The 25,292-nt window shown below is 40.5% G+C and overlaps 1 protein-coding gene across 2 annotated transcripts in view; it reads right to left on the bottom strand.

Moving 5' to 3' along the window:
• LOC135472647 (uncharacterized) overlaps positions 1-25,292 on the bottom strand; it is a 57,870-nt gene that overhangs the window by 9,785 nt on the left and 22,793 nt on the right. The window contains exons 1-3 of one of the 2 annotated variants that reach the window (XM_064752253.1): positions 12,083-12,393; positions 11,760-12,000; positions 1,796-2,069 (exon numbers count right to left, since the gene is read on the bottom strand). In XM_064752253.1, the coding sequence (XP_064608323.1) occupies positions 1,796-2,069; positions 11,760-12,000; positions 12,083-12,090 (523 nt within the window). In that variant the 5' untranslated portion in view covers positions 12,091-12,393. Of the gene's footprint in view, positions 1-1,795; positions 2,070-11,759; positions 12,001-12,082; positions 12,394-25,292 lie in introns of those variants that run through there. The other variant, XM_064752252.1, reaches the window with a different exon arrangement.

Below are 25,292 nucleotides of genomic sequence, written 5' to 3'. Positions count from 1 at the left end.
ATTCACCTCTCATATGGCATTTGCTTTCTCAGATTTAGGCCTACTGAGAAGATATTCCAACACAGGTGTCACTAGGTGTCATGAGAAGCACTAATACCGTAAGTATTGACGGGAACGAATTTAACAGATAAATTAACGATTGTGTTCGTACCTGATTTAAATGCAGAACTTACGATGTAAAACTATGAAGTCACACATAAATATTAACGCAGAGCTTACACTGTAAAACTATAAATGCACAGGTACATGCAAGCCAGGCCATTCTGTGCCGTCTTGTAATCAGGGAGTATACGCGTGATAGTGTGGTGGGTTTTATTTATTAAATTCCTTGTAAAATTACATCACACCCCTTTGGTGGTGTATTGGCTGTGTTAACAAAACATTTTTAATCCTGCGTGTAAAATGTCAAAATATTTCGTTATTGTTAATTTATATTTGATGAAATCAGCAGTATCAGCAGTATCTGATGATTGTTACCCTAGTGAAATATCAGAACTATCTGATAAATGTCATCAAATATCAATTGGAATATCAGTTTTATGTGATGACCCTATTGAAATAACCGCGGTATCTGGCGACTGTTACCCTAATGAAATATCAGCGGTATCTGATGGCTGTTACTCTTATGAAATACCAGCAGTATCTGACGACTGTTACCATAATGAAATATCAGAACTATCTGATGACTGTTACCCTAATGAAATATCAGCGGTATCTGATGGCTGTTACTCTTATGAAATACCAGCAGTATCTGACGACTGTTACCATAATGAAATATCAGCAGTATCTGACGACTGTTACCCTAATGAAATATCAGCAGTATCTGACGACTGTTACCATAATGAAATATCAGAACTATCTGATGACTGTTACCCTAATGAAATATCAGCAGTATACGATGACTTTTACTCTTATGAAATATCAGCAGTATCTGACGACTGTTACCTTAATGAAATATCAGCCATGTCTTACAGATGTCACAATACTTGTATTTAATGACTAGACTACTGTACTAGAATATCAGCAGTAATGTATTTGATGACTGTTACTCTATTGGAATATCAGCGGTAATTTATTTGATGACTGTTACCCTACTAGAATATGAACTGTTACAGGATTAAAATAACAACGGTACTTGGTGAATGTTACCGAGCTGTAACATGAGCAGAGTTTGGCGACAGTTACCGTGCTGATACATCATGGCCTTCACCAATATGTTTTGTCCATTTGGGATTGATCCTGAACATATTTCACGTAAACGACCACGATCATACTGGGAACGAGTTGGGTGAGAAAATAAACACAACCTTTGGCCAAACAGTGGTTAAGTTTTAATTTTAATACTTAACCATATCAACCAGAGCTAGATTCGAACCCACGACCTCACTAGCCCATTTAGGGTCGATGCCATTGTCGAATGATCGAAGAAGGGAACATATCGGGACCTCTGTACAATTTGTAGATATTAGCCAGCTACATGTATAAATGATATCCCCATGTTGAATACGGTTGTATGTACCACTGGATCCAACAACATGCTGCCACCGTTAAGTAGCCACGGACCCAGCCTTAAAATACAAAATGACAGGTGACCGTACTCGATGAGCTCAATGTCAGTACAATGAGCATGGGCACTACCACTGGTACATTGGCCAGATAAGAAAATAAAACTCTCTTTGTGGTGGAAATGAGGTCTGTGCAAGGTTCTAGCAGAAGTATTTCCGTAAAGTAACACAAATTTTCTGTTCACAATATACAATATGCATGCACATCAGAACAAAGCGTGGTAACTTACCCTCCATGACTGATGTCCCAGGATCCTGTAAAGCGTAGTCTCCGTAGTCGTAGTACATTTCGTCTGGGTAATCCTCACTCGCGGAGATTTCACGTAAATGAACATGGCCAGAGATTCGTTTTAATGTTTTGGCCATCAAAAGCTCGTCTATTTCTTTGTCAGATATACTTTTCCGGTCAAAAAATATCCTTAGTAAGTCATAGTAACTCCTAGTTTGTGACAACTGTCTTCGGAAGTCTTTGAGGCTGACCGACCGCAAGCGTACCTCATCAAGCTGAAACAGCAAGAAGAATTGTTAGATATGAGGTGTGTATTTAACAGTACAGGCACCATAAAACTTTTTCATTATGTACACATTAACGTGTGTTTAAACTTAACATTATATACCGTTTACATATAATGTGACGGTATATAAAAAGACAACAAATGCAATTAACCTAGTGGTATAAAGTTAGCATTATATATGCACATATAATGGCATATAGTAAAAAATGTATGCAAAATAGCCTAGCGGTATAAATATAATACTAAATGCACAGCCCAGAGGTATAAAGACAATACTAAATGCACACAGTCTAGAGGTATAAAGATAATACTAAATGCACACAGTCTAGAGGTATAAAGATAATACTAAATGCACACAGCGTAGAGGTATAAAGATAATACTAAATGCACACAGCCTAGAGGTATAAAGATAATACTAAATGCACACAGTCTAGCGGTATAAAGATAATACTAAATGCACACAGCCTAGAGGTATAAAGATAATACTAAATGCACACAGCCTAGAGGTATAAAGATAATACTATATGCACACAGCCTAGAGGTATAAAGATAATACTAATGCACACAGCCTAGAGGTATAAAGATAATACCAAATGCACACAGCCTAGAGGTATAAAGATAATACCAAATGCACACAGCCTAGCGGTATAAAGATAATACTAAATGCACACAGCCTAGAGGCATAAAGATAATACTAAATGCACACAGCCTAGAGGTATAAAGATAATACCAAATGCACACAGCCTAGCGGTATAAAGATAATACTAAATGCACACAGCCTAGAGGTATAAAGATAATACTAAATGCACACAGCCTAGAGGTATAAAGATAATACCAAATGCACACAGCCTAGAGGTATAAAGATAATACCAAATGCACACAGCCTAGCGGTATAAAGATAATACTAAATGCACACAGCCTAGAGGCATAAAGATAATACTAAATGCACACAGCCTAGAGGTATAAAGATAATACTAAATGCACACAGCCTAGAGGTATAAAGATAATACTAAATGCACACAGCCTCGACGTATCAATTCAGCACTCTGTAGACATTTATACACACAACCAAGCTTTATAAGAGCTAACACTTTAATAGGCCTATATACACACAACCAAGTGGTACAAAAGTTAACTCTCTGGGCCTTTATACACACAACCAAGAGGTATATAAGCTAAATACATTGCCTTTTATACACACAACCAAGAGGTAACTACATTGCCCTTGATACACGCAGTCAAGCGGTATAAAAGTTAGCTCTATAGGCTTTTATGCACACTACCAAGTGGTACAAAAGTTAAGTCTCTGGGCCTTTATACACACAACCAAGAGGTATATAAGCTAAATACATTGCCCTTTATACACACAACCAAGAGGTATAGAAGTTAACTATATTGCCCTTTATACACGCAACCAAGAGGTACAAAAGTTAACTCTATAGGCTTTTATACACACAACCAAGCAGTAAAAAGCTAACTACATTGCCCTTTATACACGCAACCAAAAGGTATAAAAGTAGTTCTGTAGGCTTTTTACACACAACCAAGCGGTATAAAACTAACTATATAAGCTTATGTACACAGTCACAGATATGATATTGTTTCTGCAGGATGAAGGAAGGACTGCTGTTTTTGGTTGAACTTTTCCCTAAAGTTGTGAATCAATAACAATTCCGACATCCGGATACCATTTGTAATCCAAAGATAAAGAAGATAATGTCAAGATGAAGCTAAACAACCAGTTCTAACAGGAATAAATACGAAAACATACATAAATAGTAAATGAAATTGTAGGCAAGACAGTCGATAAACTAAACATGACACCCAATGCAAATCTCAACTCGTAGTCCGTGGATAATATCCCAGCATAAAACAAACTTAGGTATTTAGCGAACCAATTGCCACTGTTCAAAACAGCATTGAATGTTAGGGAACGCCAGAGGAGTTTCTTTCTCCTGAGTAACGCAGATTTAGATAATTTCTTGATACAATACTGAAATAAAGCAGGAGACAGACCTACAGATTGTATGATACATACGCAAACGCATTGCCTGGAACGAAGGAGATACGCTGTTCATACCTTATTGTTTACCCAGAAACCCTTAGACAGTAAGTTTGTGAAACGGCAGGATTTGGTGTCAAAATTAGTACGTCATAGTTCATAATTGTGCTAGTATTGGTTTGCGTATGCATTCGTCTTGTGTTACCTTTCACATGCGCACTGTGTGAACTCTGCCAGAAAATAGTATTGGTGCTTATAATGCTCCGGAATCTCTGGCACTCTGCTTCATGATTGTGTCTAATTCCACTTAACCCGGGGTTAAGGACTGTGTATGCATCGTGTTAAATTAGATCGGAACTAGATCTAGCATGGTACACGTCTGAATACTGATTTCGCTCAGTTGACTGGAACATACCTTGCGTCTTTTTAACATCACTAAAAACTGTTGACTGCTTCTCTTTGCATGATTCCGTCCTATTTTCGTACTTGATATACTTTCTTATTTCTTTCGTAGTTTGTGTTATACGTCGTTTGTGAATGTGCCTTGCTATTACTGACCTGGAACGTCCTTATTGGTTAACGGGTGGTATACCGGAAGGCGATCATTTCTAAATGAACAGGTGGAAGGAAGACCGTGGTTGGAGTTTGACGCTGAGAAAATGTTACGCGATGCCGGTCTTCGGTATGCTTTGAGTTTCTCCTAGAAAGCTGAATGTAAACTACCACACCAACTGTATTATTGCCGAAATTGCCATTTGTTACTGGTTGCAACAACATTAAATTAGAATTGTACCCCAGTCTTAAGCCAGGTCACGTAGGTCACCGACTTGTTTTGGCGGCTGCTAGCTCACTCAACTCAGCAGTTCCCGGTGTCGGATAGAGGATACAACGCGCAAACTTAAATGCCCTTCCCATCAAACCATGACGCTATTTCTTGTTGGTACATTTGAATTTTGTATGAATGAAACACTTACGCTTGACTTGACTTACACGTGTTATATGTGAATAAAGTTCTGTCCATCCTTGATAAGAATTTTTCCTTACCAAAAAGTGCAAAAATGCATGCATATCACATGTAGGTCCACTTTGGTGTATAAATCGAAGTGAATTTTTGGGCTAGTGAAATTTGATAAGGGCTAGCAACATTTGAACACCCTACCTGTACCTGGGTAGTGAGCTGAAACCCTTAATTTCGAGCCTTATAACCTGACCAAGTCGGTCAATTCGGGCCGACTCCATTTTTTCAGGAAACGTGAGAATTTCTTTCTTCGAGAGACAAACACTGGCGAACACAAAACACTGCACTGCTCCCAATTTACCGCTATTAGGTACAGTATTACAGCTTTGCTCTCAATGGAATCAGAAGAAAATTCGTTTCATCCACTACATTACAGCGCATTTACTTTCAAACCATGAATATAAGTCGTAGAAATCGAACAATTGCATCGTTTAAAACCTGATGTTTTGCAGCCGATAGTCCCAAATCCGTTGGACCTAGTGGCTAATTCCTTATAATTGCATTCCACAATAACCAGACTCTTTTTAAACTCATGGGTTCTAGATGTGAACAAACACACATGCTTATCTTGACTTACATGTATGCCTCAAGTCATCTTTGACTACAGTTCTGTCCCTGAGTGATAAGAATTGTTCATTACAGAAAAAAATTGCATGCATATCACATGTACTTTAGTGTATGAACCAAAGTGAATTTTTTTCTTGTTGTCCATGGAATGTTGGGGACTGAGTTACAGCACTAAACATTAAATTTGTCTCCTATGGAAAATTAATTAATTAATTAATTTTAATTAACTGACGCTTATAAGTGCGTCAGAGAAGCGCATGCGTACTGCGTGTACTCCGCCAGTTTGTGGCCCGCCACATGTAGACCGGATGTAGAACTGTCCATGATGACAACTATATCTGTCTAACTTACCGGAACATTCCTCTACGTGATTTTTACCATGTAATAAGCATCTGGCAAAGCCATTTTAAAGAGCGGGGAAAGCGTTGCATCAGGTTTTTTGAAACGTTTTTTTTTTTTCGTTGACATCTGCACATATGTTACCACTACTGTATTACACGTCTACTCAACCCAAAAGAGCAGAAAAAACAGAAGTTTGTTTATTTTACCCTGTGTGAGAGATTTTTTTTCTCGGTCATTCAACAACAGTGTGGCTCACACGTACAACAGCATCTTACGTCATCTGAGCCTGGCAACCTCTACATCACAGCTTCGCTGTAGACGATAAAGACTGTTATGTAGTTAGCTGATACTGGTAAGCACACTTAGACCCATCACACATCTAACATCTAGGAATGTTACAACCCCAATGCTCAAAGACAGCGACATTACATATTTTTTTAGTTGATTGTGCAAGTGTTTCAATCGTTTCATTATGAATAATTCATTCAAATTGGACATTGATTGTTCCATGTCCTCATGCAAAGAGATATCCCCAGTTTTAAGTACACGCATCTGGCTTTACTGTGGCTAGTTATATATGCATACGTGGTTATGTTTATCTGCCACGTATCTTAGTCTGATCTGAGATGGTAACAAAATCTACTTCATGCCAATTTCTTCATGGTGTTATATAGGGATAGGGTTTTCTTGGACTACACGATAAGATTTGAATTCCGGCAAGATTGTAGCTAGACCTATATCGTTGTTGTTTATTTTTCCTTGCCTTACTTCTTTTTTGGAGTACAATGTCCGAGGCACCAGGGGAACTTTAGCCGGGCACTCAGTATACCACTCGCTAAGCAAAGATGGTTGGTTTACGCGCAGACCCATAACACCAAGGTATGTGTTGTGTCGGTCTGCATTCGTCAAAATCCCTATACGCTGAAAGTGGAAGAAAGTCCAGAACGTTTGTTTACTTTTTAAGTTCACCTCCACACTTCCAGCTTCCTGGGATAAACAAGACTTAAAGCAAAACTTAGGACAACTGTAAACTATTGCTAAGCTCAGGACAACTGGAAACTATTGCTAAGCTTAGGACAACTGGAAACTATTGCTAAGCTTAGGGCAGCTGGAAACTATGCTAAGCTTAGGACAACTGGAATCTATTGTTAAGCTTAGGGCAGCTGGAAACTATTGCTAAGCTTAGCACAACTGGAATCTATTGTTAAGCCGAGGACAACTGGAAACTATTGCTAAGCTTAGGACAACTGGAAACTATTGATAGGCTTAGGACAACTGGAAACTATGGCTAAACTCTGGACAGCTGAAAACTATTGCTAAGCTCTAGACAGCTGGAAACTATTGCTAAGGGCCGATGTAATATTACTAAACAAAAGATACAGTTGCAATAAAATTACCCTATTGGCGAATGAAATGTTATTATTAACTTGAGATATAGGATCGGAATGACGGATAGGGTATATATGGCACGTAATTCCAGTGTAAATCACAGTGTTGAACAAATAAATTGTGGGTGTGATATGAGCGCTTATGTACATGTACCTGAATGTAATATGTGATACTAAATGCAAATGGTCTGAATGTTTGTGTTATACGTGAATGTGATGGGTGCATGTATGTGGGTATACTGTGTTATTGCTTGTACATACGAATGGCCACGTGAGTCCTTGTATTTTATGCAGATGCTATGAATGCCTGCATAACAAAGGAATGATGTGAAAGCTTGCATAACAAAGGAATGGTGTGAAGGCTGGCACAACAAAGGAATATGTGAATGCTTGCATAACAAAGGAATGTGTGAATGCTTACATAACAAAGGAATGATATCAGTACTTGCATAATAAAGGAATGGTGTGCATGTTTGCACAACAAAGGAATGTGTGAATGCTTGCACAACAAAGGAATGTGTGAATGCTTGCATAACAAAGGAATGATATGAATGCTTGCATAACAAAGGAATGTGTGAATGCTTGTATAAGAAAGGAATGATATGAATGCTTGCATAACAAAGGATTGGTGTGAATGTTTGCATAACAAAAGAATATGTGAATGCTTGCATAACAAATGATATGAATGCTTGCACAACAAAGGAATGTGTGAATGCTTGTATAAGAAAGGAATGATATGAATGCTTGCATAACAAAGAAATGATATGAATGCTTGTATAACAAAGGAATGATATGAATGCTTGCATAACAAAGGAATGTGTGAATGCTTGTATAAGAAAGGAATGATATGAATGCTTGTACTACATGTGTATGGTATGCGCCTCTTTGCTCGTGGCACATCCTGGCTCAAAAGGTTAATCAACTCTCGCTGCTTTGGTTGCAGCCATAGCTAAATGAGTTTGTTAGATACCTTGTGAATTTATTTATTTATTTGAGTGGTGTTTTACGCCGTACTCAAGAATATTTCACTTATACGACGGCGGCCAGCATTATGGTGGGTGGAAACCGGGCAGAGTCCGGGGGAAACCCACGACCATCCGCAGGTTGCTGGCAGACCTTCCCACATACTGCCGGAGAGGTAGCCAGCATGAGCTGGACTTAGATACCTTGTGAAAGGTGGTGACATACCACATACTCTCATCGTATATACATAAGTTTATTATTTCTAAACCTTTATTCCTTATTACTATTAATATGAAGTCCTAAGTTTAAAGCAAACAATATATTCATTATAACAGCACATGGAGGGCGGAGAGGTTAGCATGTCCATGCAGCACAATAAGCAAGGAGTATCTCATCCCAACGATGCGATCGCTCTGAGTTCAAGTCCAGCTTTCTGGCTTCCTGTCCAATCACATATATCACGATGTCAACAACCTCTGGATGGTTGGGGTGTCCCAGAGTCCGGTTTCCTTCCATCGTAATGCTGGCCCGAGAACGTGTAAGTGAAATATTCTTAATAAAAAATAAACAGACAACTTAACTGAGTTGTGTTTTCAGATGTGTTTTAACTGAGAACTGTTTTCAATCTCCGTGTTCTTTATTCCAACTCAGGAATATATTCCCCCCCTCTGTTTTAATCTTATTACGTAGTCATGTAAAAGTAACCCAAGGCCGTGATTACCTCTGATGACGCCACAAAGATAATTCGTGTCTTTCATCACGACAAAGTTCTCGCCCCTGAACGAGATAAATTACTGCGTGTTTATAGTTGGGTACCCATGAACCCAAATCTCTGGTCTAAGTTTACGTCATGTATGCTACCACCCCCACGTATACGCAAAGTTCAGTGCAACAGCTGTCAATCGTCTAGCTGTAAGCGAACCCCCTTGTACTTTGGCCTGGACGATATTCAGATTCCAACCGTTGATAGCGTCACTACCATTTTAAAATCATTTTCTGTTTGGGTGAATTTTGCAAATTGTCCAAAACGGCAAAACGTGTACGGAACTGAGGGTGGGGAATGCATCTGGGTGCACTGTCTGACGACTTCGCTGCGATAAATAAAACATCAAAGTAACTCCCTGCACACGACTACCACGCGAGAACCAATCATTAAAGGAAAGAGTCACGAAATGTGTAGCTTTGGCCATTTTGCACTCGGAGAAGAACGTTTTAGTTTGAATTATGTATAAATCGTGTTATAAAGACATTAGACCTGGAATGCGGATTTCTTTGATAGCTCACTGGCTACGGTTGCTTTACAAACTGCGAACTGTGATTCAAAGATTTAGCATCATGTAAAAGGATGCGAACAAACCAACCAGTAACTGATGGACTAAACAGAAAGTAAGCGTTATTTGCGATGTTAGAATACCACAGTAATAACAAAAACCTCACTGAAGTTGCTATTACCACTTTCAAAGACCAGTTACGATGGAAATATGCCACAAATACATGTACGACTTGTAAGAATAAAAATTCCGCTTTTCCAGCGGAATATCTGCTTGGCAGGCCATACGGCTTTGATGTTTAGGTGAATGTTTTGAATACTGGTAGATGAAACCGCGCAAACCCCAGATGACTTTGCTATGTACTTGATCAACATATTGCCGTATATGTGAATAAAAACTCTACCACAACCCTCCCTCCCCACCCCTTCTTAATACTCCCACTCGTGTAGCCTGTGCCAAACTAGTAAGAATAGCCCATGTGCGCATACGCAATGTATTAAAAACTGGAATTGGCCCGCGTATAGATGAAGATGGCTTCAAACTACCACCGCATACACTGACGTAACAAGAATCTCTCAGCTATTTTCGGACTGACTTGAGATATTATTGGCCTGCGTCTGTAACACCTAACTCAGATTTTGGCGCCTTTTCAGTTCTGACGAGTTCTACGATACGCCAAGGAAGCACAAGTGCTGCACATGGAGCCATTAATGTCTGCAGCACCGGCAAATGCATGTAGATGGTGAAATAACAACCTAACCATGCTTACTGTCCACTACATGACGATTTGTGAATAGATTTGTTAAGAGCATACAACTGAACTATATCTGGCTAACTCATGTTGATTAATACAACTTTGCAAACACCCACGACAGACCCGGTAACCATGGTAATTTATAAAATTCAGAAACAAAGAGCTGTATACGAGCCATCTGTATATGCTTTCGAAATCTTGTAAGTTTGCCTAATCTGCACACTCTCCCGAACTTGTGAGACTATGTTCTAAACAGGATAGTGACAACATACGGTAATACTGAGCACAACTCACTCGCTCAGTAGTCTAAAGTGTCATACAGCCTATCCAAATGAGAAATGAGGACACGGGTTCCAATCCAACTTCCGATCATTCGTCTGTGGGATGGGTGGGTGTTTAAGGGGCGATCTGCCCTGTTTGACAGTTCCCGCCCACCATAAACCTGACAACCATGGAGTAGTGCAGAGAGCGGTCAAAATAAATGCTAACGGTAAAAATATTCACTCCAGCATAAGTTGGTAAAAGTAGACAGACTATTTGGTTATTTGGGGAAACTGTATCAGTAAAACAACCGCTCTTAATTTGTCTTGACAGCTTTTTTGGCAAAGCTCATCTATAGCTAAGTACACTAAAATGATTGCTGTTATAAACTACTTACCGCAAATCTTCTCTGCAAAAAGAAACGCAGAGGTCTGCGTGACCTAGGATCATCAACCATTGCTGACTGTATTTGCCAAGGAGCCGGGAAAGTCTTATGTATTGTTTAACTGATTTGAACACCACAGTAGGTTAAAGTGTTCGTAGCTTAACAGTAGGCCTATACCTAACCATTTCCACTTTATCAATCTACTTTTTAAATCGTCAAACTAGTTATGCACAGTGTGGTGTATATATCAGGTGTGCGCTGCATGTCTTTCTCAGTGGGGAAACATGCGGAAGGCTAAGATGAACTGCTGGTCCAGAATGATCTGAAAAGCAGATTTATGACACTGACTGTTGTAATACAAATTACAAAGGTAGACCACCTTGTAAGTGTGTGCAGCATCAAATACTAAGACTTGTTCAGCTATGACAGCTTTGTCGTTTCTGACCATGACAAAAGCAATGCATATCTGCAGTAAAGTATGTTACAGCTGAATGGTAGGCCCATTTGCCGAATGATCTGTACAATTGCTTCTGGTAATAAGCTCACTGAGGCTGAAGTCTGTGGTTCAAAACCAGATGTGGCGTGAGACAATTTCAGCTTTACAATCTGCGCCAAACCTAGTGGAACATCAAAACAGATAGTTTTATAAGTTCTTCAACAACCTGTATATGACTCGGAGATGCTTTTGCTTCCATATACCCATGCATGTCCACACTGGCGTTACTTACCTGGTGGTTGTCTGAGTTGAGTAACTGTGCCGCATATCTGTCGTTAACGTCCGTGAGTAATGTGGTCGCTATGATAACACCACATGATGTGAACAACAACAACATGAGCAACTGTCCAAGCTGGCGAACCATTTTCAATTTGAGAACGTTACTGAACACTTTACACTTTCCACTGGTCGGCGACTTTGTCTCACAAGCCTCCTGTATTCGTCGACACCTATGACACAGGGTCCAGGATAATCTGAGGAGTAAAGATACAAGCCATGAGCTTATTGGATGCGCACAGATGTGGCTGTAAGACTATATCACAAACGTTCACTTACACAAACATAACAGACTTAGGGGCCTACAGTTGCCATGTTTCCCTATTTCCCCATTGCCTTCGTGCTAGTAACGTGTAGAGGTTGTTGAATATCTAGTTGAGTACTGACAGTCACAATTGAGCGATGTATTCTGCAGATGGGGTCGGTAGATATTTGCCATAAGCTGAACAGAAAAACTGTTACACAAACACTATCATCATCTTCTGTACATCGGACAAAGCGATAAGACTGTCGCTGTGTCTTCAACAATTGTCTTCAAGACGATCTTTATATCCAATGACACGAAGAGAACGTGTTTTAACCCATGGCTACTTGCGGCCACTCGTGGCCACACTTTTGCTCCAGTCCAGGTCATATGCCAAACACGGTTAAGTGGATGATCCTTCTCTGGACAGATCGCAGTCACGGACCACCCAAACTACAGCGACAACCATTTAACTACAAGAGCAAAGTTTATGTCAACACAGGCAGGCTAGGCATAGTTGTTTCTCCAGATTTCCGTAATGGCTGCCTTTTAGTTCCGTTAGACACACGTGCTTGCTGACCACAGCGGCGAGGATGTTGGTCATCAGTTGTCGGACCACCAGGGACTAGCCGTTTGTACCGGGAACATCTAACTCTTGTAGACATGTCGAGCGGTAGCGGCATTTCAGTGCAGTCAAACATTGTTCATTTTAGCCGCATATATAGCTACAGCATAACAGTCATAAATAACATTTTTGCCGCTTTTTGGCGCAAGTCATTGGTTTTTTTTTTTGCGATTAATCTACCAGACTTTCACATAGTATTGCTATATATACCCCGAACAAGCCGTAGTCGAGTGCTGAGGAGAACTGACTCGTGCTGAGACAACGCATAACCGGCTGCTTTCCCTCTTACATGTATTTTATCGTCCCGAGAAAAACATTAATTCAACTAAAGAGATTGCGTCGGCTTCAAACAATTTAGAAGCCATAAATAATGCCAGAAATGAGGGGTTTACAGTTGAAACCTTCCAGATAGCAAAACATTTCATTTAATAGGAAAATTAAATTACAATAATAAATATCAAAGGCACAGGTGAAGTAATTACCTTCCACAAACAAGTTATCATTTCCCTATGTCACTTTCTAAGCCGACATAAGTCTGCCACGCCGAATGCGTCATACAGTAATAAAGATGCTATCAATGCGATTCACTGTAAAATGTCTAAATCTGTGTAGCAATAACCCGACATAACTGTGGCAAGACGAAGCTGTATATCTGGCCATAATTGGCGAATCACTTAGGGTAACTTGTTTTTAATGTGCTAACACCGTACCGTGTCCAGACACTGGATGTCTCCTATCACGGTGTTTTCAAATCTCAACTAATACAGTCAGCTTCTACAGACCGACAAAAACATGTGAGTTTTCATCATGTACAAAAAGCCCGGCATCTGCCTAACATCATCAGCCATGTATCTGTCAAGAACCTACAAGTTTTGCCCCTCACAACCAGCTCTTGAAGAAGCGAGGAACCTTTGATGTGCTGGAGAACCCATCATTCCCGTAGCTGATGTTCCAATGTTTGACATTCAAGTTAGCTGGTGTTTTGGAACGTGCTCTGCGCTAACTTTCTTATACATTGTGTTTAAGCATTCTGCCGGTTATACAGTGTTTGACTACAAACACTAGATTAAAACAATTAAATCCCGTTGTAATGGATTATTTTTAATGAAATGATGAAATTGTTTTGTTCACCCTCAATCTGTATGAACACACAATAGTAACATAACGTCCTTGTAAAACTAATCTGGATAAGAGCCGTCCTCACGATGCGATTTGTAGCACCAGCTTGTAGCATTCGACTCGGTCGCATGTGACTTGCGTCAGACATCGCGTTTTTCTAGTTCAGCTCCGTTGCTGAGGCCTGCCATTTATGTAGACACGTTTGTCATAATGAGTTCCCTTTGACTGTAATTTACATGATATGTATTCCATAGTAGACTTTCACCGAGATAGTACATGAATGAAATAAACCGCTCGGTCTCAGTGAGGTTCATACACAACTAGTCTGTTTTTCCCGGTACAAACATTTGTATCGTCTGCCGTTTTCGGACATGGCTGTAGACAAGCTTAGATTGACGACCCAAAGAGGGATAACTCGAAGTGGAAAAATTTGAGGCGATTTGATTGGCCAGAGCATGCGATTTGTATGTAACATGAAATGCGATTGTAACATGAAAGTAGAGCTTTCTTCATTTCTTTGGACTTGTTCACAACTCGTTGAATGCGATGCAAATCAAAACGATCCGGGTATTCTGACTGCTCGACTCGGTTGTAAGCTACAGGTTGGTAGCCATAACCCCTCTCCCCCCCCCCCCCTCCCACCGTTACTACAAACTGTAAGAACGGGCCAATGAGCTGCATGTCTCAAACGTTTAAAATGTGGTAAAGGACAAAGGAGTAAAGGCCCCTGGTCCTTAAATCTAGTTTTTCTTGTACCATAGGGCCTCAAAACAGCAATGCAGGGGTAAATTTTCACATGATATATGGTTTTTCATTGACTGGTGTTTTACGTCATGCTCAAGAATGTTTAATTTTTACGACGGCGGCCATTATTATGGTGGGAGGAAACCGGGAGAGACCCCAGGAGAAACCAATGACCTGGCAGGCCTCCCGTAGAGCGTGCGAAAGTAAAGGAGTCCGCATGAGCTGGATTTCAACTCTCAGCGACCGCATTCTTGAGAGGCTACTGAGTCTGTGCCGCGCTAGCATGCTACCTTCTCGGCCCCGGAGGCTACCAGGTGAGAAATGGATGTTCATCTCAACATCTATTGTCACCAATTTGTGCGATACAAGCGTTTCTATTTTGGGAGAGTGTATGTAAATCACCATTCAAACTAAACGTTGTCCACAGGCAACACAATGACTCCACGTACGCGACGTTATTACAACATTCATGTGTAATAAATAAGAGTCAGTTTGAATTAATAATCCCATAACAAAACAACCTTATCAATACAATTGGAATCAAAGAGGTTTTTGACACGAAAGGCCAAGTTAATAGAGGCCTGGTGTTTTTCTCTGCATACCTGAATCCTGTGTGGTAGGCCTGAATGGTAGTTTAAAATGCCACACTCGCAGCTTGCACATCGCTACATACACAGCCTCACGTAGCCAGCGGGGCTAAGCTCGTGGCCTCTAATTTCATAACCACTCGCGCAATGACTGATGTGAAGGCCTCGTGTCACCGCTGTATGATGCAATGGAACTACTTGATTGTGGAAGTTCATTCATCTTTGTGCACTGTTGAATGAGTGTATTAAATCACGTGGCTACTTCAGTAAAAAGTCTGATGCAATAACCGTTCGAGATGAGTATTGAAAGAGTTTACGTATCTAAATTTTTTATCTGATGTTATGTTGAAATGGTTACACATTTTTGGTAGTTAAGTTTCCCTCTAAATTAACATTGTATATGTCAGTACATTAATTTAATATTGGAATAAACGAATAAGCTATTTCTTATTATCCCAAAGAAGAGTTCTTTAAAACTATGTTATGCTACGGCTCGTGCTTTTCTTATAAGATAAGAGTTCATGGTCTCAACATTTCAAATCAAAAACAAACTTCGAATGTTTTTTTTTTATTTTGTTAATTATTAACAATTAAGTAAAAATGGGAAGGAAATAAAGGCATGTACACTTTTGCTTTTTACAAACAAACGTGTTACTATGGAAACAATTGATATTTATCGACAAAAATACAACAATATTCATTTCACTCAAAAAATCAAACTGCAAACAGTACAGTCCTTTAAAAAGCAGTTGTGGTACATGCTACGTGAACAAAGTCGCTCTACAAGAATTCCACTTTATAAATAACCGCATCGTATTGCATGTTGTAGGAACAATGTAAATATGCCAGAAGAAATAAAACATTCCCTACTATCCCCTAGTTAAAAAAAACAATCAAATGTAAAAATAAATAAATTTGTTTATTTGATTATTTATTTGATTGCTGTTTTACGCCGAACTCCAGAATATTTCACTTGTACGACGGTGGTCAGCATTATGGTGAGAGGAAACGGGGCAGAGTATGAGGGAAACCCACGACTGCAGGTTCTTGGCAGGCTTTCTCACGTACGATGAAGGAGGAAACGAGCATGAACTGGATTTGAACTCACAGGGATCGCATCGGTAAGATCGGCATCGGTATCTTACATGTGCGTCATTGTGTTGCATTAGCACGAAAACCTCCAACCCCAAAATAAATAAATAAATATTATCGAGGGTGGCGTTAAACAACAATCAAATGAATAAATAAATAAATATAATCTCAGTAATCTCAGAGAACTTTTCAGTATTATTCATATGTCATTGTTTGGCGGTCTCATTATTTTCACATTTTGATTCCAAACTTAATTAAATTTCTTTCTCCAGTAGTTGGTAATACTTATACTTATTAATAAGACATTTAGTCTAATCAGTGTAAACAAGACATTATTAAGTGTCCTTCCCTATTTTTTTTGCGTCTAGACCACAACCACGCAATGTTCAGAGCTTCATGCTAGTTTGTCAGTCTTACCTGTAATGTGTTCCGGACTAGAGGGCACGTAAGCTGTATGATATACAATATGTGTAATTGTATGAATATATAAACCTGCTCACAAAAAGCTGTATCCGAAGATGCCACTAAGCCTATCCCTTTTCTGATACGCAGAACCGGCATTTGATAATTAGGACAGGTGTGTTTGGATTTAAATATATAAGTTTAATATGCCATTAATAACATTTCGAAATTCAGTCAAGGAGAAAAAAAGGCGTGTTATAAAACCACAAACACCGGTGCGTACGAGAGGTTGGCCCGCTATGGCGTAACTACAGTCCATTAATAAATATATCCCATTAGGAAGCCTGAGATGTCTCTACTTCCCACATAAGCCCTCCCGGAAACATGTCTTCCCCACATCGCACTAATCTGCACATGTCTCGAATTCCTCTACATATAACTGTAATAAGAGTAAATGAGTGCCAGATTGCTCGTGTCGCGGAGTTCACAGCGAGAAAACAAACATATATGTGTTATGTTTACATGAGAACTAGGGCACTGGGTTACACCGTCTGCAACGTAACCTACCCATCTGGCTGCATCGTCTCGCTAATAATATATTCATTATTCATCTTCACTGCATTTGAAAGATACAACGCCGCTCTTGAAACTGCAGGCTTCTTTCACCGACATCTACAGAAAATTGGGATCTACTTATGATAGTTGTTCACCTTTGCATTGATTGAGAATCCATAAGTGTCAATAAACCCAGTTGAGAACTCAAATACCTAGCTGGTAAAGTCAAACCTTGAAGCCTGTACATACACAACTGAGGGCGTCTGTACCCAATTTCCCTCCGTGACTGACAATTGATATGGCCGTTTATGTACCTACTAAACAGACAACAATATTCATCATTGTGCCTGGTGGAATGCGTGGTGTGTTTGTTTATGTATATGTTTTATCCATTGGCACGATTTATCACTGAGAACATCTTACAGGTGATAATGTAATTATATAACCGTAATGAATCCCACATAGAAATAAATAAAGGGAGACAACTCCCCTTAACCAAAGGTAAATGTAAGAATCTGTCTTAGACGTTGTTGGGGCCCACAATGAGCGGGATATTGGCCGCCACAGTTCAGGGCACGTGCTCAGTGAGACATAGTCTGAATACCACGTGTGGGTATAGTTAAGGACGCCCAGATATCAGCTCTTGGTACACTGGCGTCCCAGTATCACATCTGCGTGTAAGGTCGGTCAGATATCACCTGTGATATCACCTGCTCAATTATCATCTGTGGGTATCAGGCAGCTCAGATATCACCTGTGGGTGTCAGGACGCCCAGATATCACCTGTGGGTATCAGTGTCCTCAAATTTGATCTCTGGGTATAAAGGCGCTCACACATCACCTCTGGGTGTAATGGCGCCCAAGTGTCACCTCTGGATATAAAGCCGCCAAAAGTATCACCTCTGGGTATTACGCCTCGCAAGTATCACCTCTGGGTTTGGGGCGCCCAGATATGACGTTTGAGTATAAGGCATCTGAGTTTCACCTGTGGGTATAGGGTCGCCCAAGTACAACCTCTCGCGATGACTACGCCCAAGTATCACCTCCGGGTATAAGGGTGCCGAAGTATCACCTCTGAACATAAAGGTGCCCAAGTATCACCTATTGGGATAAGGATGCCCAGGTATCACCTATGGGGATAAGGGTGCCCAGGTATCACCTATGGGTATAATGGTGCCCAGGTATCATCTTTGGGGATACAGGTCTAATCAACATCAACCAAAATAGATGTTTCGGATCAATAATCGTAAGACATATAAAAAGATGCATTTTTGAAATGGCACAACGGTCGTTTTTCCAGTGACTGCACTTTTTGCTGTGCCTTTCTTAAGAGAGTAGATACAAGTCAGTTCTATATCCCGCTATAAAGAGGGCTTTGTATGAGGATTTATACATTTCTGGGCCCAGTAAAGTTGTGGTATTCGTCAATTATCACTTCGGGTTATAGTGTCTGCCCAAGTAAAAATGCGGTATTCTTCAGTTCACTTCAAGTTATAGCGTCTGTCCAAGTACAGGCGGCGTAAAAAAGACGGCCTAGTAAAGGCGGCCTAATAAAGGTGGCACAATAACAACGGCCTAGCAAAGACGGACTAATAGAGGCGGGATCATACAGACGGCATAGAAAAGGCGGAATAATAAAGACGAACTGGTAAAGGCCGCCTAGTAAAGGTGGCATAATAAAGACGGCCAAGTAAAGACAGCCTAGTAGAGGCGGGATAATATAGACGGCCTAGTAAAGGTGGCATAATAAAGACGGCCAAGTAAAGACAGCCTAGTAGAGGCGGGATAATATAGACGGCCTAGTAAAGGTGGCATAATAAAGACGGACTAGTGAAGGCGGCAGTGTAAAGACGGCATACTAAAGGCGGCATAACAAAGACGGCCTATTAAAGGTGGGAAAATAAAGACAGCTTAGTGAAGGCGGCATAATAAGGACGGCCCTAGTAAAGAGGGCATAACATAGTAAAGACAGCCTAGTAACGGCGGCCTAGTAAAGACGGCCAAGTAAAGGCGGCAAAATAAAGGCGGCAAAACAAAGACGGTCTGGTAATGGCGACATAATAAAGACGTCCTGGTAAAGGCGGGATAGTAAAGACGACCTAGTAAAGACAGCCCATCAAAGACGGTTTAGTAATGGCGACATAATAAAGACGTCCTGGTAAAGGCGTCAGAATTAAAACGGCCTATCAAAGGCGGCATGATAAAGACGGCTTAGTAAATACTAAAAAAAGACGTATGGCATAGAAAGTGAATCCAGAGCAGCGATTGTTACACGTAACAGGTGAAATACAGCTTCTTGTCAATTTACCTCTGTTAAGGTTTTATTCTAACTGTTCATGTAAATGCATAAATAGCAGCAAATTACATACAGACGGCCCAGTAAAGGCGGCATTATAAAGACGGCCTAGTAAAGACGGTTTCAGCGCAGCAACTGGGCACCTTATATTTCTCAATGTAAATGCTGAAAAACACCAAAATGAGCCCACATGTTTTCAGTGCCATGCGCGTTTCCGACAGAGAATCTTATTACATGGGAGGCGTTTTATGGTATCCAGCCACCACGGCTGCCTAGATTGCGTAGTATGTCACGCAGACCTTGTCTGGATTTTACAACTCCCAACATCAGCTTATCAGAGATACAGCATACAGCCCTACTCTCAGTGATGAGTCTGTGAGGAAAGTGGTGCATGCCGGTAGTGCAGAAGTGCTGCTGACATGCTATACATGATATATATAGGGATGAGCAGATCAGCGTACAATAAACACCGACATCAGCACGGATATCACAGCCAGGTGCAATCCCCGTTAATTACATAAAGTTTACGTCGAATTTAGAGGAAAACATTACCCTTGGCGCCGGCACAGTCTTTACTTCGTTTAAAATTCGTCTTGCAATCGCGCTGGATGTTTACTGTTGATTGTTTATCGTGTAATCTTGCAGAAATCTGGGTACAAACAAACTAAAAATTTTAAGTCACCATGGTCGTGTTGTTCAAATCACTACCCCTCGCACTTCACTCACCGTTCGTGACTTCTACCCATTACCTTCGTACCTCACTCCTCGCTCGTGTCGTCTACACAATATACCTCGCAAATCACCCCTCACTCATCTTTTCCATCTAATATACCTGATACCTCACTCCTCACTTCCACCCAGTATACACGTACATGTAACTCGTACTTCACCCCACACTTCTGTCTTCCACTCAATATACGTCGTACCTCACCCTTTGCTCGTGTCTTCTACCAACTATATATCGTGCATAATCACTTTCTCCTGTTTTCCATCCAAATGCATCGTACCCCAACCCTCGCTCGTGTCTTCCACCCAATATACCTCGCACCACAACCCTCGCTCGTGTCTTCCACCCAATATACCTCGTACTCTAAACATTGTTCGTGTTTTCCACCCAATATTCCTCGTACCCCAACCCTCGCTCGTGTCTTCCGCCCAAAATCCCTTACAATCAGTCTTACTTCATCCCTAACAACCAGTCGTACATGTACTTCATCCCTCACTACCAGTCGTACCTCATCCCACACTTCCATCAGTACCTCATCCCTCACTACCAGTCGTACCTCATCCCACACTTCCATCAGTACCTCATCCCTCACTACCAGTCGTACCTGGCTGTATCTTTGACCGACATCCTCCACTAGGACACTGCCTTCCTAGTCTTGCATTTTATATGTATATACCAGTATCAGTAGTCGACAGTGTAGGAAAGTTTTAAACTAAGTATGAATTGTTTTTGGAACACTTTTGGTGTCTTGAAGTACATGACTTCAACATCGCACACTTTCTGTTTCTTCAAGTACATGAGGTTAACATCGCACACTTTCTCTTGCCTACAAGAGTATTTACATGAATTCAACATCGCACACTTTCTGTTGTGTACAAGTTCATGTACATGACTTCAACATCGCACATTTTCTCTTCTCTTCAAGTCCATGTACATGACGTCAACATCGCACAATTTCTCTTGTCTACAAGTACATCCACATGGCGTCAACATCGCACACTTTCTGTTTCTTCAAGTGCATGAGGTTAACATCGCACACTTTCTCTTGTCTACAAGTGTATTTACATGAATTCAACATCGCACACTTTCTGTTGTCTTCAAATCCATGTACATGACGTCAACATCGCACACTTTCTCTTGTCTACAAGTACATCTACATGGCGTCAACATCGCACACTTTCTGTTGTGTACAAGTATATGTACATGGTTTCAACATCACACGCGTTCTGTTTCTTTAAGTACATGAGGTTAACATCGCACACTTTCTCTTGTCTACAAGAGTATTTACATGAATTCAACATCGCACACTTTCTGTTGTGTACAAGTACATGTACAAGTACATGACGTCAACATCGCACACTTTCTCTTGTCTACAAGAGTATTTACATCAATTTAACATCGCACACTTTCTCTTGTGTACAAGTACATGTGCATGGCTTCACCATCGTACACTTTTTGTTGTGTACAAGTACATGGGCATGATTTCACCATCGCACACTTTCTGTTGTGTACAAGTACGTCGCACACTTTTTCTTCTCTACATGTACATGATTTCAACATAGCACATATTCTCTTGTTAACACTGTAGCACAATTCTGCAAGACTGACCAAATTGAGAGTTAACGTTTAAGCACATTTCTACTAGATCTGACCAAACTGAGTTAACGTTGAAGAAAAATCCTGCCCGATTTGACCAAACTGACAGTTAACGCTGAAGCACAATTCTGCCAGATCTGACCGAACTTAGAGTTAACCTTAAAGCACAATTCTGACAGATCTGACCAAACTGACAGTTAACGCTGAAGAACAATCCTGCCCGATTTGACCAAACTGACAGTTAACGCTGAAGCACAATTCTGCCAGATTTGACCAAACTGAGAGTTAACCTTAAAGCTAAATTCTGCCAGATCTGACCAAACTGTGAGTTATCACTGAAGCACAATTCTGCCGGATCTGACCAAACTTAGAGTTAACCTTAAAGCACAATTCTGCCAAATCTGACCAAACTGGGAGTTATCATAGAAGCACAATTTTGCCAGATTTGACCAAACTGACAGTTAACACTGAAGCATAATTCTGCCAGATCTAAGCTAACTGAGACTGAATGCCTAAGCACAATTCTACCAGATCTGATCAAACTGAGAGTTAACACTGAAGCACACTTCTACCATATCTGACCAAACTGAGAGTTAACGTTGAAGATGAATTCTGCCAGATTTGACCAAACTGACAGTTAACTCTAAAGCACAATTATACAAGATCTGAGCAAACTGACAGTTAACACTGAAGCACAATTCTGCCAGATTTGACCAATCTGACAGTTGACACTGAAGCACAATTTTGCCAGACCTGACCAATCTGACAGTTAACGCTGAAGCACAGTTTTGCCCTCCCTACTGACGACAAGTTATTCGTTCATCTTTTATTTAACTCATGTCATAACAGCAGTATCCCCATTATGTCTACCTGGTTAACAATGGATTTTTTCTGAAAAAAAAAGATTTATGTTTTTTTATAAATCACCCGAATATTTGAGTGGCCACCTGAATTTTCATTGACAGGCTTATCCAATAAACTCTCCATACCGGGCTACTTCTATTATTTGTTGCCGTGGGGAAAAGCCAGGCTAGCAATCACTTGCTACACAGGAAGAGTAGTTTCTTGGTACCACATGGTTGCATTTTTGGACACTGGACAGGCATAAAATTTATCTCCATGAAATGTGTAAAATAGCAAGAGCTGGTGAAAGGAAATGAAGCTTAAAACAAGGTAGGCCTACTCACAAACACAAGTTCAACCGTCAACGACAGCAGCATGCCTCGGTATCAGACTTTCAACCGTCAACGACAGCAGCATGCCTCGGTATCAGACTTTCAACCGCCAACGACAGCAGCATGCCTCGGTATCACTTTCAACCGTCAACGACAGCAGCATGCCTCGGTATCAGACTTTCAACCGTCAACGACAGCAGCATGCCTCGGTATCAGACATTCAACCGTCAACGACAGCAGGATGCCTCGGTATCAGACTTGCACAAAATTAAACACCTGCAAATTTACCTTAATACGAAAGATCACGAAAGAGTAGTCTCGTGTGTATGAACTTGCCTACAACTGATGTACCTCAATATTATTATTAGATTTAGTCCATTCTATTTGCCACATCGAACACCATAATTGGCCCCTCTGTGCTGTTTTCATTCAACATCACGTCTACATCACATGGTAAGTGCAATACAAAGCTAAAAATCCAGCCCCTTGAAACATGAAAGACAATGTTTCGTTGCATTCTCCCAGTTCAGTTATGGTTAGTAAGACCAGTAAACAAGTTTTGGGGTTAGTTGTTCGCGTTAAAAGCCTAAATTTAAATATTTCGTTCAGTATGATTTTGAAAATCCGCTCATCGCACCCTGCAAGACATCGCGCGACGTCAGATGTCATAGAGATATGCCTTATCAAAATAAAATCACAATTTTAGAGCCTAATGTTTCGATAAAGGAAAAGTTATGAATGCTGATATTTTCGAAAAAATTAAAGCTCATCATCTTATTGCACACAAATGGACTATGTTATGATTCCTGTTCACAGAAATCATAAATTTCCTCATTGTTTCTGGAAATATTTTTGGTGAAATGTGTGGTTCGGTCCCAATCGTTTCGCATATATTGATATCAGTACGCATCTCATTTACACACTTGTCAAAATAAATGATTAAATTAAGAATGTAGTTTAAGCATTGGATAAATCATATAGCCAGTGTGGTGCATTCGGGGCAATCGATAAGGACTAAGTAAGACACTAAGTCAGACGACGCTTTTGACCTCCTATGTTTCCAGCCCAGGCTAACATGGGGAGACGTTACAGCTGGAGGTATTGTAGATGAGGGTGCCTTTAAGACTAACATACTACTACGATAGGCTCAAACTGAGTTAAGTATGTCACATAGCTAGAGTATGTATCGATATATATTCTCTCTCTCTCTCTCTGCCTCTCCTCCTAAAATGTTCGCTACAGGCCGTTGTGTGTATGTTGCTCTCCGGTATGTTAACATCAACAAGACCGCTTAGATCTGTAAATCGTGCCCGCAGCGAGAAACAGCATAGCGCAGAACATTTGCAATGACAGACACCTTCCTACCTCTCATGATTGGGGGTGGAGGGAGGGGGTCTGACGCGATGCATTATGTGTGTCGTTCACCCAGACGACCTACATGTACATTAGATTAAAACAATCACAGACCCTTCTTGACACGGTATTTAAATCTGTCTGCTCCTTTTCTTGTACACGCCTGATGTCTGAATTAGAAACATGCCATCGATTATGCTATATATATATATCTATGTGATATAGTTGACTGCTATAATCGGAGATGACTGTCTCATTCGCTGAACTCCGAACATCGGGAGCACGATAAATGCTATACGTGTGACTAATCCATGCGTCCTTCAAAAGAACTCTGAAGCAATGGTTGGGGAGAATTAAACAATACACAATTACTCATATATACAAATGGAAAAGCGGATTTGGATTTGGCAGATAAAAGCTGATCACTAGTATTAGCTACGACCAAGTCGATCATTGTGTCTGTCCGCCGGTCTGTCGGTCAAACTTTGACATTCTTTCAAACTGCGCCATCTATCAGTTAACCCATACGCCATTCCATCAATGTGGAGTATGAGTGCAGTACGACAAGAAATCGTATACAACTGAGAAATTGGCCTTGCTATTTATCCTCAGTCTAACCAAAAATACCCACGTCCTCATTATGACGTGCTCAATACACTATATGTATATATACTCTGTATGTAATTTCTGCGTGTCAAAGATATTGACAACGGATAACGCCGGCATCAAGGTAATGTTGATGTCTGCTTGTACTGACAAAGGTTAACGCTGGCATCAAAGTAATGTTGATGTCTGCCTGTACTGACAAGGGTTAACGCCGGCATGAAGGTAATGTCGATGTCTGCCTGTACTGACAAGGGTTAACGCTGGCATCAAGGTAATGTCGATGTCTGCTTTGTACTGACAACGGTCAGCGCCGGCATCAAGGTAGTGTTGATGTCTGCCTGTACTGACAAGGGTTAACGCTGGCATCA

The sequence above is a fragment of the Liolophura sinensis genome, chromosome 8 (genome assembly GCF_032854445.1).
Source record: "Liolophura sinensis isolate JHLJ2023 chromosome 8, CUHK_Ljap_v2, whole genome shotgun sequence".
Classification (NCBI taxonomy): Eukaryota; Metazoa; Mollusca; class Polyplacophora; order Chitonida; family Chitonidae; genus Liolophura; species Liolophura sinensis.
The sequence above is the reverse complement of the archived record's forward strand: the minus strand, read 5'-3'. Positions and strand labels throughout refer to the sequence as shown.